At 39.9% G+C, this 18,659-nt stretch overlaps 1 protein-coding gene across 8 annotated transcripts in view; it reads right to left on the bottom strand.

The window, feature by feature from the left end:
• Window positions 1–18,659, bottom strand: part of MTAP (methylthioadenosine phosphorylase) — a 141,981-nt gene that overhangs the window by 77,578 nt on the left and 45,744 nt on the right. For 6 of the 8 annotated variants that reach the window (XR_010113760.1, XR_010113759.1, XR_010113757.1 and 3 more), the window contains exons 6-8: window positions 12,079–12,318; window positions 4,025–4,147; window positions 1,493–1,743 (exon numbers count right to left, since the gene is read on the bottom strand). Coding sequence is in view for 2 of the 8 variants with exons in the window: in XM_055294082.2 (XP_055150057.1) it covers window positions 1,705–1,743; window positions 4,025–4,147; window positions 12,079–12,318 (402 nt within the window). In the remaining 6 variants the exon portion in view is untranslated. Of the gene's footprint in view, window positions 1–769; window positions 1,744–4,024; window positions 4,148–12,078; window positions 12,319–18,659 lie in introns of those variants that run through there. The other 2 variants (XM_055294082.2, XM_055294080.2) reach the window with 2 other exon arrangements.

Below are 18,659 nucleotides of genomic sequence, written 5' to 3' on the forward strand. Positions count from 1 at the left end.
AGTGAAAAGAAAATAATTCTGAGGAAAAAGATCTCCCCATGATAAAAAACTGAAGAAAACAAAAAGCATTTCTCTCTCTTTTTTTTTTTTTTTTGAGATGGAGTCTTGCTCTGTTGCCCAGGCTGGAGTGCAGTGGCGCAAACTCAGCTCACTGCAAGTTCTGCTCACTGCAAGCTCCGCCTCCCAGGTTCACACCATTCTCCTGCCTCAGCCTCCCAAGTAGCTGGGACTACAGGTGCCCGCTACCACACCCGGCTAATTTTTGTATTTTTAGTAGAGACTGGGTTTCAACGCATTAGCCAGGATGGTCTTGATATCCTGACCTTGTGATCTGCCCGTCTCGGCCTCCCAAAGTGCTGGGATTACAGGGGTGAGCCACCGTGCCCGGCCAACAAAAAGCATTTCTATAAAATTAACAATAAAAAAAAGTTAAAAAAGCAAGCTTCCACTTTATTAAAAAGCAAAAATCACCAACTCGTATAAAATAATTTAACTCATAAAAAGGAGAATCAAACATTACTTTTTAAAATATCATACACCATAAAATGTGCATTTAGTCTTTTAAATAGTTTAACTTTCAGTTAAACTATTAAACACCTAGCTTTTCTCAGAAAGCTGTTGCAAACCCAAGTACTGTTCTGACTCTAGAGAAATCAATGATCCTCTTCTTTAGCAGAATAAAGATTTAACTCCCTTAAATGACATTTACCTTAATATTACCAACTTAAATTCTGCTTCATTACCAGAAACAGTGTTTTCAAGAACTGGATCTTTCTAAATCCATTTTTATTTTTACAACAACTTTACAACTTTACTATGATTATATTCATTGTAGAAAAATGTGAAGACACAGAAAGATTCAAAGAAAATAAAAATTATCCCAGTATCCCTCCCCCAAATACAATAACAAGGTTGTATATATTTCTTTCTACTTTTTTTGTATATTTACGTAGCATTTTAAAGCAAAACTAGTACTATAAAATGCTACCATATCCCTTTTTCATTTCATATATAGAGCAACCATGTCTTTTTAGGACATTAAAATATGCAAAAAGGATTTTCAGTTGGCTTATTCACAATCTAATTATAACTAAGACATAATTTACCTCCAATTGCTGGGTATTCAGATTGTTTTAATTATTTATTATTATAACTATCATTATTAAACACCCTTCTTTATATATAATTCTTTGTACGTATCTCTGATATGGTTTTAAAGAGAAATTCCTAGATGTAGAGTTCCCAGCACAAAGTACGTCGTATTTTTAAGTCTTTTGATGCATTTTACCAAATTGCCCTCTAGAAATACTGTACCAATTTACAGTCGCATCAATAAATAACCAAAGAGTCCCATTTCTTCCTCACATTCTTTGCCAGTACAGGAAAGTAGAGATTACCCTCCACCCTTTATTGTTGCAAATTTAATAGGGGGAGAAGAGAACGGTTTTTTTTTTTTCCCCTTAAAATGTAATATTTTTACCCATATGTTTACCGGTCATTTGCTTTTCTTCTGTATTTTGAAGTTGTCCAAATCATTCAGGAGTCTCTAATACACACAATGGCTTGTCTTTCTTACAACATACTCTTTGACAGGCAAGGGCATGAAAGCTGCATGTCTTTCCCATATTTTTTTCAAGTTAAGCAGGAATTCCCAAAATGACTGGAATTAGAATGTCTTCTTTTCTCCTGGGCAGTCATGCTACTTTAATGTCTTGGTAATAAAACAGAAAACTGGGCCATATTCTGAAAGGAAGAAAGGAGGCAGTGATAGTCGCATGTTGGCGTAATTACTGAGATGTTTGTTAAAAAAACCAGATTTTGATTTTCTAGATCAAAGTGAGGATGCAGGAAACATACACTTTAGATAAATTCTGCAGATAATTTTCAAGTTCACTAACCAGATGTGGAACTTTAGGTACTCTAAACTCTTGGTTCCTCACCTCCCTTTCCTGTAAAGTGCGGTTAATAATGCTTATCTCAGAGCATTGTTCTGACAATCACTTATTGCCATAACAGCCCCCAGCCTGGATTATTGTTTATGCAACCTCTATCCCTTATCCTTATCCCACTGTAAGAAATCATTGAAATTTTTATGTGTCTATATCTCCAAACACCATAGGATCATCATCAGAACTCTTTATCTTTGCAAACCAGACCTTGACATATAGTAGGTGCTAAGTGTTTCTGAAATGACTTAGTGAGTGAATGAATGATATACATTTCAGTGCTTAGAGGACTAAAAATACTACCCCAGAAAAAGGGATTATTAGTATGGTGTTCCTTAATGCTACAGAATGAAGGCCAAGATTTATTTATTTATATACATATAAAATCCTCCTTTGAAAATCTGATGAAAGCTACGTAAACTAAGCCTCTTTAAAAATGCATACAAATAAAATCACACAATTTTACAATTTCAGAAGCTCCAGGAAAGGAGAACACTGATTTCTACTCTTCAAGCATTTTTACTTAAAAATAAAGCTAAAACAATAAATGTATTACTTGAGAAATTAACTTCAAGCTTTTAAAAGACTATGGTCACTACAGTGGAGTGAGTTGGGAGACTTAAAAAAAATAAACTTGGCTGGGCGCAGTGGCTCACGCCTGTAATCCCAGCACTTTGGGAGGCCGAGGCGGGTGGATCATGAGGTCAGGAGTTTGAGACTAGCCTGACCAATATGATGAAACCTCGTCTCTACTAAAAATATAAAAATTAGCTGGGCATGGTGGTGCACGCCTGTAATCCCAGCTACTCAGGAGGCTGAGGCAGGAGAATCGCTTGAACCCGGGAGGCAGAGGTTGCAGTGAGCTGAGATCGTGCCACTGCACTCCAGCCTGGGTGACAGAATGAGACTCCGTCTCAAACAAACAAATAAACAAACTTCTATGACATTTTGCTAATAATAGTACAAGTATAAGTCACATTTCTGGCAAACCAACGTGTGCTTTTTTATGCAAGCTCCAGTTGTGCCATTTGACTGCACTCAAATGTATTTTTTCCCTTTTAATTCTAATAAGGGTATCCTGCATCTCTATTATGATAAAACACTTCATGGGGGAAAGAAGTATCATTTACTCATTAAATAACATTTAGCTCCTAGGTATACAGTGTTGAAACCAATAGATTTGTTTCTTAGTAGGGAAGATAAACTACTAATTCCAACATTATTGACTGTCAGTCCTAACTGCTGAGAGACACCTTAGTTACAGTGGTGTGCTGGATCCTGTTCGTACCAGCTTGCAAGAGCTGACTGTGTGTATCACTTCTCAACTCATCAGTGGCTTCACATTAGTAGTGTGAAACTGGCCGTACTGGAGCACTTGTACCACGTAAATCAGCAAACATTACAAATCAAGGCTCTGCCATGCCCAGTGATTGGCAGTCACTTACCACCATACAACGTCCTCATTATACTAAAACTGTGGCTCTCTCATTACAGAGCTCCTAGGTGGTAATTCAGGTAGGGAGGGCTTAGATCAACCTTTCAAATCCTCTCTCCACCACCACCAGAAGACCCAAAAGTACAGGTGTATTCTAGGAGACTTCAAGGTACGGTCCTCTTTGGATAGTAGGGGAATGCAATATCTGATCAGTTTGAGGCAAGTCTTTCCCTATGTGGTTCAGAAGAGTCACAAAGTGTCCAAAGAAAAATCATGCAACTCTGAGTTTATCAGTTAGTTTAAATAGCTTTGTCAACAATGTAAGTGATATGCAGAGAAAGCACTATCAACCTTCTGAAGTAAGACTTAGGGATACTACGGAGCAGGACAATGTGAAGAACCTGGTACATGAGATAATAAAACTCTCTCAACCTTAGCTTTCAATGGTCTTGCATTACCAGCCAGAAAATATGACTACTCAATTTCACAAGTGGTTGGGATGGTAGTAGTAGATGTCACAAAAACTTGTTGAAAACATCTAGGCTGGCATAAAATACATGAGGACCAAAGGCGAAATGCACGTAAGAAAAGAAGACAACAGAGAGTCTACAGACATGCCTGATGGTACGTGGCTGACACTTACCTTCAGGTTATGGAGGGTTTCTGACCATTCTGTGGACCCTATCTGAGGTATGGTAGTGAGCAGTAAGCTTTTGGCTTTATTAGCATTTTCTTTCAGGGTCTTTAAGACCCGGTCCACCGAAACCTAGAGAAACAATAGCACTGGAGGTTACTAGAACTTAAAATTCCACTGCTTGTCATAAAACATTTTTCTGAGTTCCAGCCTTACTATAGTCTAAATGTTTGTGTCCCCTCAAATTTATCTGCTGAAACCTAATCCTCAATGTAGGGTATTTGGAGGTTGGGCATTTGGGAAGCAATTAGGTCATGAAGGCAGAGTCCTCGTAGATAGGATTAGTGACCTTACAAAAGAGGACCCAGTGCCATTCTTCGAGGGCCCCTTCTACCGTGTGAGGTTCCAGTGAGAAGATGGCTATCTACGAGAAAGTGGGCTCTCACTAGACACCAAATGTGCCAGTCCCTTGATCTTGGACTTCGCAACTTACAGAAACGTGAAAAATAAACTTCCGTTATTCAGAAGCCACCCACGCTATGGTATTTTGTTACAACAGTCCAGACAGACTAAGAAAAACCTGACTTGTGAAGTCTGTTTATTCTATGTTTAAACCCCTGAGTTCAAGCTCTGCATTTATCAAGATGGTCTTAGTCCTAGCAGGGAGGTCCTAGAGAAACTCAGTGACATCTCTGAAAAGCACTGATGAATTTTGATATGGTTTGGATTTGTGTCCTCACCAAATCTCATGTCGAATTGTTGGAGGTGGGGCCTGGTGGGAGGCGGCTGGATCATGGAGTTGGATTTCTCATGAAAGGTTTAGCAGCTCTTGGATTCATTAATTTTTTGAAGGGCTTTTTGTGTCTCTATTTCCTTCAGTTCTGCTCTAATTTTAGTTATTTCTAGCCTTCTGCTAGCTTTTGAATGTGTTTGCTCTTGCTTTTCTAGTTCTTTTAATTGTGATGTTAGGGTGTCAATTTTGGATCTTTCCTGCTTTCTCTTGTGGGCATTTAGTGCTATAAATTTCCCTCTACACACTGCTTTGAATGTGTCACACAGATTCTGGTACGCTGTGTCTTTGTTCTCGTTGGTTTCAAAGAACATCTTTATTTCTGCCTTCATTTCATTATGTACCCAATAGTCATTCAGGAGCAGGTTGTTCAGTTTCCATGTAGTTGAGTGGTTTTGAGTGAGTTTCTTAATCCTGAGTTCTAGTTTGATTGCACTATGGTCTGAGAGACAGTTTGTTATAATTTCTGTTCTTTTACATTTGCTGAGGAGAGCTTTACTTCCAACTATGTGGTCAATTTTGGAATAGGTGTGGTGTGGTGCTGAAAAAAATGTATATTCTGTTGATTTGGGGTGGAGAGTTCTGTAGATGTCTATTAGGTCCACTTTGTGCAGAGCTGAGTTCAATTCTTGGATATCCTTTTTAACTTTCTGTCTCGTTGATCTGTCTAATGTTGACAGTGGGGTGTTAAAATCTCCCATTATTATTGTGTAGGAGTTTAAGTCCCTTTGTAGGTCACTCAGGACTTGCTTTATGAATCTGGATGCTCCTGTGTTGGGTGCATATATATTTAGGATAGTTAGCTCTTCTTGTTGAATTGATCCCTTTACCATTATGTAATGGCCTTCTTTGTCTCTTTTCATCTTTGTTGGTTTAAAGTCTGTTTTATCAGAGACTAGGATTGCAACCCCTGCCTTTTTTTGTTTTCCATTTGCTTGATAGATCTTCCTCCATCCCTTTATTTTGAGTCTATGTGTGTCTCTGCATGTGAGATGGGTTTCCTGAATACAGCACACTGATGGGTCTTGACTCCTTATCCAATTTGCCAGTCTGTGTCTTTTAATTGGAGGATTTAGCCCATTTACATTTAAAGTTAACATTGTTATGTGTGAATTTGATCCTGTCATTATGATGTTAGTTGCCTATTTTGCTCGTTAGTTGATGCAGTTTCTTCCTAGCCTCAATGGTCTTTACAATTTGGCATGTTTTTGCAGGGGCTGGTACCGGTTGTTCCTTATCTCAATAGATGCAGAAAAGGCCTTTGACAAAATTCAACAATGCTTCATGCTAAAAACTCTCAATAAATTAGGCATTGATGGGACGTATCTCAAAATAATAAGAGCTATTATGACAAGCCCACAGCCAATATCATACTGAATGGGAAAAAACTGGAAGCATTCCCTTTGAAAACTGGCACAAGACAGGAATGCCCTCTCTCACCACTCCTATTCAACATTGGGCTGGAAGTTCTGGCCAGGGCAATCAGGCAGGAAAAGGAAATAAAGGGTATTCAATTAGGAAAAGAGGAAGTCAAATTGTCCCTGTTTGCAGATGACATGATTGTATATCTAGAAAACCCCACTGTCTCAGCCCCAAATCTCCTTAAGCTGATAGGCAACTTCAGCAAAGTCTCAGGATACAAAATCAATGTACAAAAATCACAAGCATTCTTGTACACCAAACACAGACAAACAGAGAGCCAAATCATGAGTGAACTCCCATTCACAATTGCTTCAAAGAGAATAAAATACCTAGAAATCCAACTTACAAGGGATGTGAAGGAATTCTTCAAGGAGAACTACAAACCACTGCTCAATGAAATAAAAGAGGATACAAACAAATGGAAGAACATTCCATGCTCATGGGTTGGAAGAATCAATATCGTGAAAATGGCCATACTGCCCAAGGTAATTTATAGATTCAATGCCATCCCCATCAAGCTACCAATGACTTTCTTCACAGAATTGGAAAAAACTACTTTAAAGTTCATATGGAACCAAAAAAGAGCCCGCATCGCCAAGTCAATCCTAAGCCAAAAGAACAAAGCTGGAGGCATCACGCTACCTGACTTCAAACTATACTACAAGGCTAGAGGAACCAAAACAGCATGGTACTGGTACCACAACAGAGACATAGATCAATGGAACAGAACAGAGCCCTCAGAAATAATGCCACATATCTACAACTATCTGATCTTTGACAAACCTGACAAAAACAAGAAATGCGGAAAGGATTCCCTATTTAATAAATGGTGCTGGGAAAACTGGCTAGCCATATGTAGGAAGCTGAAACTGGATCCCTTCCTTACATCTTATACAAAAATTAATTCAAGATGGATTAAAGACTTACATGTTAGACCTAAAACCATTAAAATCCTACAAGAAAACCTAGGCAATACTATTCAGGACATAGGCGTGGGCAAGGACTTCATGTCTAAAACACCAAAAGCAATGGCAGCAAAAGCCAAAATTGACAAATGGGATCTAATTAAACTAAAGAGTTTCTGCACAGCAAAAGAAACTACCATCAGAGTGAACAGACAACCTACAGAACGGGAGAAAATTTTTGCAACCTACTCATCTGACAAAGGGCTAATATCCAGAATCTACAATGAACTCAAACAAATTTACAAGAAAAAAACAAACAACCCCATCAAAAAGTGGGCAAAGGACATGAACAGACACTTCTCAAAAGAAGACATTTATGCAGCCAAAAAACATATGAAAAAATGCTCATCATCACTGGCCATCAGAGAAATGCAAATCAAAACCACAGTGAGATACCATCTCACACCAGTTAGAATAGCCATCATTAAAAAATCAGGAAACAACAGGTGCTGGAGAGGATGTGGAGAAATAGGAACACTTACACTGTTGGTGGGACTGTAAACTAGTTCAACCATTGTGGAAGTCAGTGTGGTGATTCCTCAGGGATCTAGAACTAGAAATACCATTTGACTCAGCCATCCCATTACTGGGTATATACCCAAAGGACTATAAATCATGCTGCTATAAAGACACATGCACACGTATGTTTATTGCGGCACTATTCACGATAGCAAAGAGTTGGAACCAACCCAAATGTCCAACAACGATAGACTGGATTAAGAAAATGTGGCACATATACACCATGGAATACTATGCAGCCATAAAAAATGATGAGTTCATGTCCTTTATAGGGACATGGATGAAGCTGGAAACCATCATTCTCAGTAAACTATCTCAAGGACAAAAAACCAAACACCGCATGTTCTCACTCATAGGTGGGAACTGAACAATGAGAACTCATGGACACAGGAAGGAGAACATCACACTCCAGGGACTGTTGTGGGGTGGGGGGAGGGGGGAGGGACAGCATTAGGAGATACACCTAATGCTAAATGACGAGTTAGTGGGTGCAGCAAAACAACATGGCACATGGATACATATGTAACAAACCTGCACATTGTGCACATGTACCCTAAAACCTAAAATATAATAAAAAAAAAAAAAGAAAGAAAGGTTTAGCAGCATCCTCAGGTGCTATTTTACTGATATGAGTTCTTGTGAGATCTGATTGTTTACAAGTGTATAGCACCTCTCCTCTCACTCTCTCTTGCTCCTGCTCCCACCATGTGAGATGCCTCCCTCCTTTTGCCTTCCACCATGATTGGAAGTTTCCTGAGGCCTCCCCAGAAGCTAAGCAGATGCCAGCATCACACGTCCCGTACAGCCTGTAGAACCATAAGCCAATTAAACCTCTTTTCTTTATAAATTACCCAGTTTTAGGTATTTCTCCATAGCAATGTGATAACAGACTAATACAGATTTCAATATGGTACCTGAGAAAGTATCTCAGATGTACAATCGGTTAATATGGTCTAGAAAGATGTGACTGTTCTCTTCATGTCCACAGCCGAATGGATTACAATGTTAAAACTGTTGCTACACTGGAAAACCAAACAGAAGTACGTTTCTCCTTAGAAAATTATTCCAGCTAATAAAGAAAAATATTATGGAATTAAAATACCACCATTTTTATGGCTCCCAGTGAATTAATGGATTGGCTGCTAACATCACAAACCAAACCAAACAAACAAAATCCCAAATAAACCACTCATTATGTGCTTCCTGATGAAAAAATAAAATGCTACCTTAAGATACCTGAATCTGATTAAATCTCTAAATCTAGCTACCAATTTATAGATAATACAGAGGACAGAGAAGCCTATTAAACTACTCCGAGGAGATGATTTCAGCAATTCAGACTGTGGAAAACTCAACAGGACAAATGATCTGGTTCCTTCATAAAAAGCTTGCAACCAAAAAAATAATCTAAGGCATTTAACCAGAAATTTAAATTTTGGCTGGGTATATTAAAGAATTATTATTGGAGAATGAAAATGATAATGTGCTCATGTTAGATACCTCCTGAAGTGTTTATGGATAAAATTATTGAAGGGAGTAATAATCATATTGGTTGTAAGTTAATATAATGGTTGAAGCTAGATGCTGAATTCATGGAAGCTCGTGCTATTGGCTACTTCTGTATATGACTAAAATAGCTTCATAAGAAAAAGTTGAAGAAAGTGAATATAAAATTACCATCAGAGATAGAGTACTTGACGTGCCTTCCTATGCTTCGAAGAAATCCAGCATTCAGGGACACGAGGATTACACCTTTCTATTTCCTTAAGTATAGTCCAGATCCCACCCAAAAACACCAAGATGTGTATAGGAAAAAACGATGAACACTGTAGCAGAGGGGAGTTTGCACTACTATGGGAACACAAAGTAGTGACAGGCTGGGTATCGGCCAGGCACATGTAAATGATATGTTTTAAGCTGAGTCTTTGAATGCAGAGACATGAAGCATCCAAGAAATTTGCCTTGTATTTACTCATTTCCTTATATATTTTTCCTGTGACTGGTTATTTCTGTATAGATGCTGACCTCCCTTCTCTTTGTTCTAGCTGTTGGGCTTCACCCAAAACGTCCTTCCTACTGAACTTCCCAAAATAAACCCTCTGTTCAAGGTGCAGTTTAAATGCTTTCCCTGATACTATCCACCTCTCAGGCCCCCAGCTCCATCAGAGCCACCATCTGATGACCACCCTCTTACGAGCCAGCACTATACTAGCTGTTTCACATATCTCATTTGGTTTAATTCTTCCAGTAATCCTTCAAGGTCTAACTGACTAAACAATGACTAAACAACCTCCACTCCTCACCCAGAGCCCTGGCTTCATTCTACAGAAGAATAAACAAGTGAAACAACTCGCCCAATGTGACCAGCAAATGGAGCAACTAGAATCTGAAGATGGGTTTAGAGAACTCCAAATCCTTCTTGCCACGCCAGGCTGCAACACACAATTGGCTGAAATAATGCCATCTTTATGTGGGCCTTCCTTTTAGCATTTAACACTGTCCTCAAGCCTTTCCACTTACAGAGCTTAATTTCCCCGCTTTTCAATAAAGTAGTTCCAGCTGACTATTTCCCCAACCTCATTTGGCTACTAAAGGAAATCACTGCTGGTTCTACAAAGGAGGAGATATATGTTATTAGACTGAGCAGAAAGCCACAGGCAAGAAGCAAACTGCTCTCAGGGTGTGGCAGCGGCTGGAGTTTCCTACTAATTGGAAGCAGCTTCTTGACATTACGAGGCTGAGTTGTTCCTTAGGTTACCAAAGCTGCCAAATAAGATATTATGTTGTGACTTAATGTAATAATTTGCAAATCTCTTACATAAAAGGCATCCTAGTACTAAGCAAACAGTTTATTACACTGAGGAGTCATCATAAGGAATTCATGAAAAACAACCTGTGTTCATCTAGGACCCAAAACACTGTACACATTAGATAGTAAAACAAACTCTCTAAAACGGTGGTACAATATTAGGCCTCTTTGGAGATGTCACTTGCCCTAAATGTGCTCAGAAAAGTCACCCCTAAATTTTTTCCTTACTTCAAAAGTGACTGCAGTTTTGTTGTCCCTTTCTTTATCTTAAAATGAGATAAATGACAAGACAAATGATCTAGTTTATTCAAGTAACACAAGGAATAAAAAGAGAAAGAGGTGAAAATTAGATTAAAAGAGACAAGAGGTATATCATTAAAATACAACGTATGATTGTAAGGGATTCTGATTTGATCAAATTGTTAAAAATTATGAGACTGAAGGAAAAAGAAATAGTCTGAATATTTGATTACATTAAGAAATTAATATCATTATTTTTGTACAATGATGGCATGGTTATAACTTAATTTTAAAAATACCGTTTAGGAAAATATTTACTTCACAATGAGGGCAGGGGAGAGAGAAATAGGTAGGGACATACCTATGACACAAGATTGGCCATGGCTAATTGTGGAACCAAAGTGATGGGTACCTGGAATTCATTATATTCCACCCTGTACTTTCACAGATGTTTAAAGTTTTGTTTTGTTTTGTTTTGGAAGCTGACCTCATTGTTCCAGTGTCCTTAAATTCCAGCTGGATCCTGCTGCCTTCCCTGCCTGAACCCCTCACTGACCTTCCATCTGAAACCCTTACCATGGTCTGTATGGCCTGGCCCTGCTGTATTGCATCCCTCCTCTCTCTCCCTTCTCCCCAGTCTCCCTCCTTTCCACTCTACTCAATCATGCCCTTCTTGCCCATCACACTTAAAACAGGAAGGCTTCTCATTACTTCAAATATTTGGTCTGGTCAACTCTATTCAGTTGACCTACTGTACCCTTGTACCTCACCATTCTATTTCTTTATAACTGTTAGCTTTCTTATATTGGTTTGCTTAACTTCTATCTCCATCTGACAGAATAATGTCGGCTCCTTAAGGACTTGTCTGTTTGCTGCCACATTTGTATGCTGAACATAGTATCCAGCCACGGTAGGTTAAATAGATGAATGTGAACATACAGCCCTCTCACAGGTAAAGGGTTAAGTAATAGATTTTTTTCCTTCTTGAAAACAAAAAACAGTAGCATAGCAGAAGAAATTGGCAATCAAAATACACCTTTATCCTTAAAATAAGGCCCAAGTCTTAGTATGATTCTCAACACATCTACATGCCTACAATGTACTATTTTCACTATTGATCCTTGGGTAAAAGTGTCTTCTTTCTTTCCTATGATCTTTGTTCTTACTTTCCAACGGGAACTACAGAAAATATTGACAACTTCAAAACCTTGTAGAAAGGCACTTTCTGAAACTAACGTAATAGAAACAAAGTTAAGACACCCTCTTATTGGCACCCAGAAACCCATGCTATATGTGCTCAGAAGAGAATTCCACCTACTGCTTCCTCGTGCTCCTTCCAGCAGTCATAATCTGTCGCCATGGCGATACTTGCGTAACAAATTCCAGCCTCCTTAGCAAGAACCACCTCTGGAACTGTGGTCATGTTGATAACATCCGCCCCCCAGGTGCGGAACATGAAGCTTTCTGCCCGGGAGCTAAAACGAGGTCCCTCGATTGTGACCATTGTCCCCTTTGAGTGGCACCGGAGTCCTAGCTTCTTAGCAGTCTCTATAAGAACCTAGAAAAGAAAAACCAGAAACTTCAAAACATACAAGCACATGCACAACTTAAGGCTGCATTTCCCCCCAATGTTTAACCAGTGATTTCTTAAAGATGATTTGTCACTATAATAAATGCCTACTATCTGCCAGGCTCTCAGAAAAAACATAGAGGACCACAGAATGGTGTTTCCTGGACCCTTCATCATTCACATAATCCTGTTTCCCCAGCCCTTTGCATATAGAAACTAATAGCTACACAAGCAAGCACTGAGCTCTTTCTACTCGCCAGGCATTTGTTTATATGCTTTAATCTCATTTGCTTCTTAACAACTTTAAGAGACTAAGCTGGTTTGAGAATACAGACTGGAGTCTTAACTTTTAACCTTGCAGGCTAAGCTAAGGTGCCTCTCGTCACTCATCTTCTTAAACAGTTGTGTTGAGTTCTATTTCCAGGCTTCTGAAAAGTTAATTCCCATTACTTTTAAAAATACAGAATCTGAAGACTTCTGTAAAAGCTTTTTCTGGTTAGAAAGTGATTTCTCTTTTGCTTACTGCCTTTCCACAGACTTGTGCTGATTGTTTTTCTGTTCACAGGGATAAACATCTTGGAATTCCTTTAGTGGCAAGGCTAGGCATGGATTTTTAGAAACATCATTGAAAAGTTTGATCGTTTTCTCCAGTGTTTTATTTAATACTGCACATCTAATCTTCAAGTTATTAATTACCTTCATTTTTTCTTAGCTTATGCTTCAATATTCCCTTTTAATTAAAAAAAGTCTTTTCAACTTAACTGTTAACTTACTGAAGCACTGTTGAAAAATCATCTCTGTATGCCTTAGTTTTCTCAAGTGTAAACTGAAAATAATGATATCGCGTAACTCAAATGTATGAGGAAGATTAAATGAACTAAGGTATATACAAGCATAGAAACATGCCAGGTATGCTGCAAACACTGTATGCAGTAAGCTGGTCTTCTAACAATTATTAATACTGGCAGCTTCTACACATATTTGGCTAACCTTCCTGGGATACTATATAAATAAAGTGGAGTGACTCAAAGTCAAAGTCTCCAATCTGGGCAAAGTCTCACCTGCACATGTGTTCATCACATAAACAAATTAACCTATTTCCTTAAAAAATAACTCACTATTTTTTAATAGTAAAATGGGAAACAGAATTTTCACAAGAGTCTTGGCAACTCAAAATTTAGTAAGCTATGGACAATGAACAGTTGATGCTACATCATGTTTATCTTATAAATGCTGAAAATAAAATTATGCTTAATGAACACTTTTCCCTAAAAAGTATATGTTATAAATGCAAAAGCCTAAATCTCTATCCCACCCCCTTTCCCTCCCAAAGTTAAGACATAACAAGCCCACTCCTGCTGGTTCAATAGTGTCTTTAAAGATCCTGAATAACTGAACTGTATGCTTGGCTAAAGTTCACAGTGCTTCTAGAGACGAATGGCTCTTGACAAGTCCTCACTGTCACTCTGGCACTTTGGGAGATAGGTACCATGCTTGTGAGGAGGAGGAAGAAATGGAGGCTATGAATATATGTCAGCCACCTGAACCAGCATTTTGCACTCCTTCAAGAACAGCTAACACTATTCTTAAGGCAGCAAAAAATATCAAATACAGGGTCAAGGTCCAGGTCTGAGGTTAAGATGATTTCATTTTCTTACTCTGTGTAATCACTGAACTACTAAACAGACGGATGTGGTAGTGACACTACCACAACCCTCACCAAGGAACTAGCAATATTAGATCATCAGCTAAAACAGATTTAATGTCAGGACTTCCATATTAACTCCTAAAATGAATAGAAGTAACACTGCTTTTGGAACACATATTTGTACATGGTACAAAACTTAAATAGTACAAGGAAAACCACTGTCCCTTCCCAAGGGAAACCATTATTACCAGGCTTTTTTTTTTTGTTTCAATAGTTTTGGGGGAGAGGTGGTTTATTGCGATGTATATAAGTTCTTTAGTAGTGATTTCTGGGATTTTGATGCACCCGTCACCCAAGAAATGTACACTGTACCCAATGTGTAGTCTTTTATTCCCTGATCCTCCTCTCCCACTTCCCCCTGAGGCCCCAAAGTCCATTATATCATTTTTTTTTTTTTTTTTGAGATGGAGTCTCACTCTGTCGCCCACGCTGGAGTGCATTGGTGCGATCTTGGCTCACTGCAACCTCTGCCTCACGGGTTCAAGCAGTTCTCTGCCTCAGCCTCCCGATTAGCTGGGATTACAGGCGCCCGCCACCATGGCCAGCTAATTTTTTTCTTTGTATTTTAGTAGAGACCCCTTTCACCATCTTGCCCAGGCTGGTCTTGAACTCCTGACCTCGTGATCCACCCACCTCGGCCTTCCAAAGTGCTAGGATTATAGGCATGAGCCACCACGCCCGGCCCCATTATATCATTCTTATGCCTTTGCATCCCCATAGCTTAGCTCCCACTTACAAATGAGGACATAATGATATTTAGTTTTCCATTCCCGAGTTACTTCACTGAGAATAATGGTCTCCAACTCCATCCAGGTTGCTGCAAATCCCATCATTTTGTTCTTTTTTATGGCTAAGTACTATTCCATTGTATTAGAGTTCTCTAAAGGGACATAACTAATAAAGGGGAGTTTATTAAGTATTAACTCACAATGATCACAAGGTCCCACAATGGGCCATCTGCAGGCTGAGGAGCAAGGAGAGACAGTCCAAGTTCCAAAACTGAGGAACTTGGAGTTTGATGTTGGAGGGCAGGAAGCATCCAGCATGGGAGAAAGATGTAGGCTGGGGGACTAGGCTAGTCTCTCTTTTAACAATTTTCTGCCTACTTATATCCTAGCCATGCTGGCAGCTGATTAGATTGTGCCCACCCAGATTAAGGGTAGGTCTGCCTTTCCCAGCCCACTGACTCAAATGTTAATCTCCTTTGGCAACACCTTCACAGACACACCCAGGATCGATATTTTGTATCCTTCAATCCAATCAAGTTGACACTCAGTATTAACCATCACAAGTCCACATGAATCCATACACATCTCCTGAGATCATACATAATCTTCAAATAAAGACAATAATGTCATAATTACACCTAACATAATACAGCTATCCTTTGTGCAACTGGAAATGCACCAAACACTAACCCAAATACTACTACATAAAGTTAGCAATATTCAAATATTGATGTGAAATCAGTAAATCTCATGTCATATGATAAAGGAGAAAGAAAATAAAATGAAGATATTTTCTTAGTACAACTGTATATATGCACAGACATGTTTTTAACAAAAGAAGGAAATACTCATGACAATTACAGTCCTCATTTCTGTAGCTGGTCACATGGTTGTAGCTGGTATCGATGACTACCTTCTTCTACTACCCATTCTGTATTCCCTTTGCCTTTAGCAAGCACCTCAGTAGGTTGTGGTTTTTTTCCTTGTGGAGTGACTGAAATCTTCATTCCTGAAGAGTCTGGGTCATTTGTAGTCCTGCCTGGATTGGGCTGTTGTAGTTTCCCAATGACCTTAATTACAGGGCATGGTAATACTAAGAGACAGACACCCTAATGGATCTCCTGTATTCCATGTGTACTCTTCTTTACCTCCATTGCGGAGTAGTAGACTGATTTCATCTTGATAGTCTGGGTCAATCATCCCAGCCAGCACTGTAACTCCCTTCTTAGCCTGTTGACTTAAAGGTAGAAGGAGCCCAAAGTGTCCAGGTGGCAAGGATGGAGGCCATGCATGGGCACAGCAAAGTGCCTTCAGGATCTGCTTGAGCCCAGTCATATATATACCATTTCCAATTGATAATTGAATGCTGCTGTGTACAACCCACTTTATGGCTAGATGAGTCAGAAAGCCCCCAGTTCATGACAGGCAATTCAGGTCGCATGGTGACTTGATGACCCATAGTCAAATGTTCACTTTCCACCAAAGTCCAGTAACAGGCCAAGGGCAGTCTCTCAAAAGGAGAGTAGTTATCTGCAGAAGATGGCAGGACCTTGCTCCAAAATCCTAGCGGGCTCCACTGTAATTCACCTATGGGGGCCTGCCAAAGGCTCCAAACAGCATCCTTATCTGCCACTGACACCTCAAGGACCATTGGATTTGCTGGGTCATATGGCCCAAATGGCACAGCAGTTTGCACAGCAGCCTGGAACTGTTGCAGAGCCTTCTCCTGTTCTAGACCCACTCAAAATTGGTACCCTTTTGGGTCACTCCATAGATGGGCCAGAGTAACACACTCAAATGAGGAATGTGTTGCCTCCAAAATCCAAATAGGCTCACTAGGCATTGTGCCTCTTTCTTGGTTGTAGGAGGGGACAAATGCAGCAACTTATCCTTCACCTTAGAAGGAATATCTCAACAGGCCCCACACCACTAGACCCCCTAGAAATTTTACTGAGGTAGAAGGTCCCTGAATTTTAGTCAGATTTATTTCCCGTCCTCTGGCATGCAAATGCCTAACCAGTAAGTCCGGTGTGTTTGCCACTTCTTGCTCACTGGATCCAATCAGCATACTGTCATCAATGTAATGGACCATTGTGATATCTTGTGGAAGCAAAAAGCGATCAAGGTCTCTCTGAATAAGATTATGACACAAAACTGGAGAGTTGATATACACCTGAGGTAGGACAGTAAAGGTATACCGCTGGCCTTGACAGCTGAAGGCAAATTGCTTCTGGTGGGTCTTACGGACAGGAATGGAGAAAAAGGCATTTTCCAAGTCAATGGCTGCATACCAGGTACCAGGTGATGTGTTAATTTGCTCAAGCAGTGAAACCACATCTGGTACAACAGCTGCAATTGGAGTCACCACTTGGTTAAGCTTATTGTAATCCACTGTCATTCTCCCCAAGATTCATCTGTCTTCTGTATGGGCCAAATGGGAGAGATAAATGGGGATGTGGTAGGAATCACCATCCCTGCATCTTTCAAGTCTTTAATGGTGGTACTAATCTCTGCAGTCCCTCCAGGGATGTGGTATTGTTTTTGCTTTACTATTTTTCTAGGTAGAGGCAGCTCGAATGGCTTCCATCTGGCCTTTCCCACCATAATAGTCGTCACTTTACCAGTCAGGGAGCCAATGTGGGGGTTCTGCCAGCTGCTAGGTATGTCTATGCCAGTTGTGCATTCTGGCACTGGGGAAATGACCACAGGATGAGTCCGGGCACCCATAAGACCCACTGCAAGTCAGACCTGAGCTAAAACTCCATTAGTTACCTGACTTCCATAAGCTCCTACTTTAACTGGAGGACCACATGACATTTTGGGTTCCCTGGAATCAACATCAGCTCAGAGCCAGTGTCCAGTAGTCCCTGAAATGTCTGATTATTTCCCTTTCCCCAGTGCACAGTTACCCTGGTAAAAGGTCGGATGTCTCCTTGGGGAAGGATGGGAGAAAGATTCACAGCATAAATTGTTGGTAATAGAGTGGGGTCCTTCCTCAAGGGGACCTGGCCTCCCCTTCATTCAAGGGGTTCTGGGTCTGTAAACTAGCTCAAGTCTGGAAATTGGTTGAGGGGCTGTGATTCTCTGTTTTTATAATTCAAATTAGTTTTTTGTCCATTTGACCTAGAATTTCTGCTTATATAAATTAAGTAGGAATGCAGTAGGCCTCCTGTGAATTTTACTTCTAGGAATGCTGTAATTAATTAGCCAATGCCAGAGCTTTACATGAATCAGACTATTCTGATTGCTGCTTTGCCTCTGTTGCCCATTATTGTAGCTATGCCCACCTTGCCTTTGAAGGTTGAGTGCTGCCATGGTCCCTGACACCTTGGAATCCAATTATTCCCACTGTATTTAAGTTTGTAGTTGAGTGACTGCGGTTCCCACAGTTAGATCTGACATACAGAGAAGAGCAATTACAGGGCTCTTCAAAGATCCCAGTGCTGCCCTCACAAATCTGTTTTGCAAGGCATTGGTCAAGGGCATATTTTCTGGACCAGCAGGGATGAATAGGTCTAAAGTGACTAATCCACTCCATCATCCGAATTTCCATAAGCCTTTGGATCCCCTCCTCTAAATTAAACCAAGGGAGATCAGGCATTTCCAGCTTGTTCACAGTGGGCCACCTTTTAATCCATATTTCAGCTAACCAAGCAAGTAAACGATTAGAACCTTTTTTAACTCCCAGAGCTGCAACATTAAATGCAGAATCCCTACTTAATGGGCCCAAATCAATAAATTCAGCCTGATCCAACTCCATTTTCCTTCCACTATTATCCCACACCCTTAGTATCCATTCCCATGCCTGTTCTCCAGATTTCTGTTTATATAAATCAGAAAACTCAAGCGGTTCTTTCTGAGTGTAGTGCACCACCTCATGGGTCACAATCTAA

Source organism: Symphalangus syndactylus, chromosome 9, assembly GCF_028878055.3.
Source record: "Symphalangus syndactylus isolate Jambi chromosome 9, NHGRI_mSymSyn1-v2.1_pri, whole genome shotgun sequence".
NCBI lineage: Eukaryota > Metazoa > Chordata > Mammalia > Primates > Hylobatidae > Symphalangus > Symphalangus syndactylus.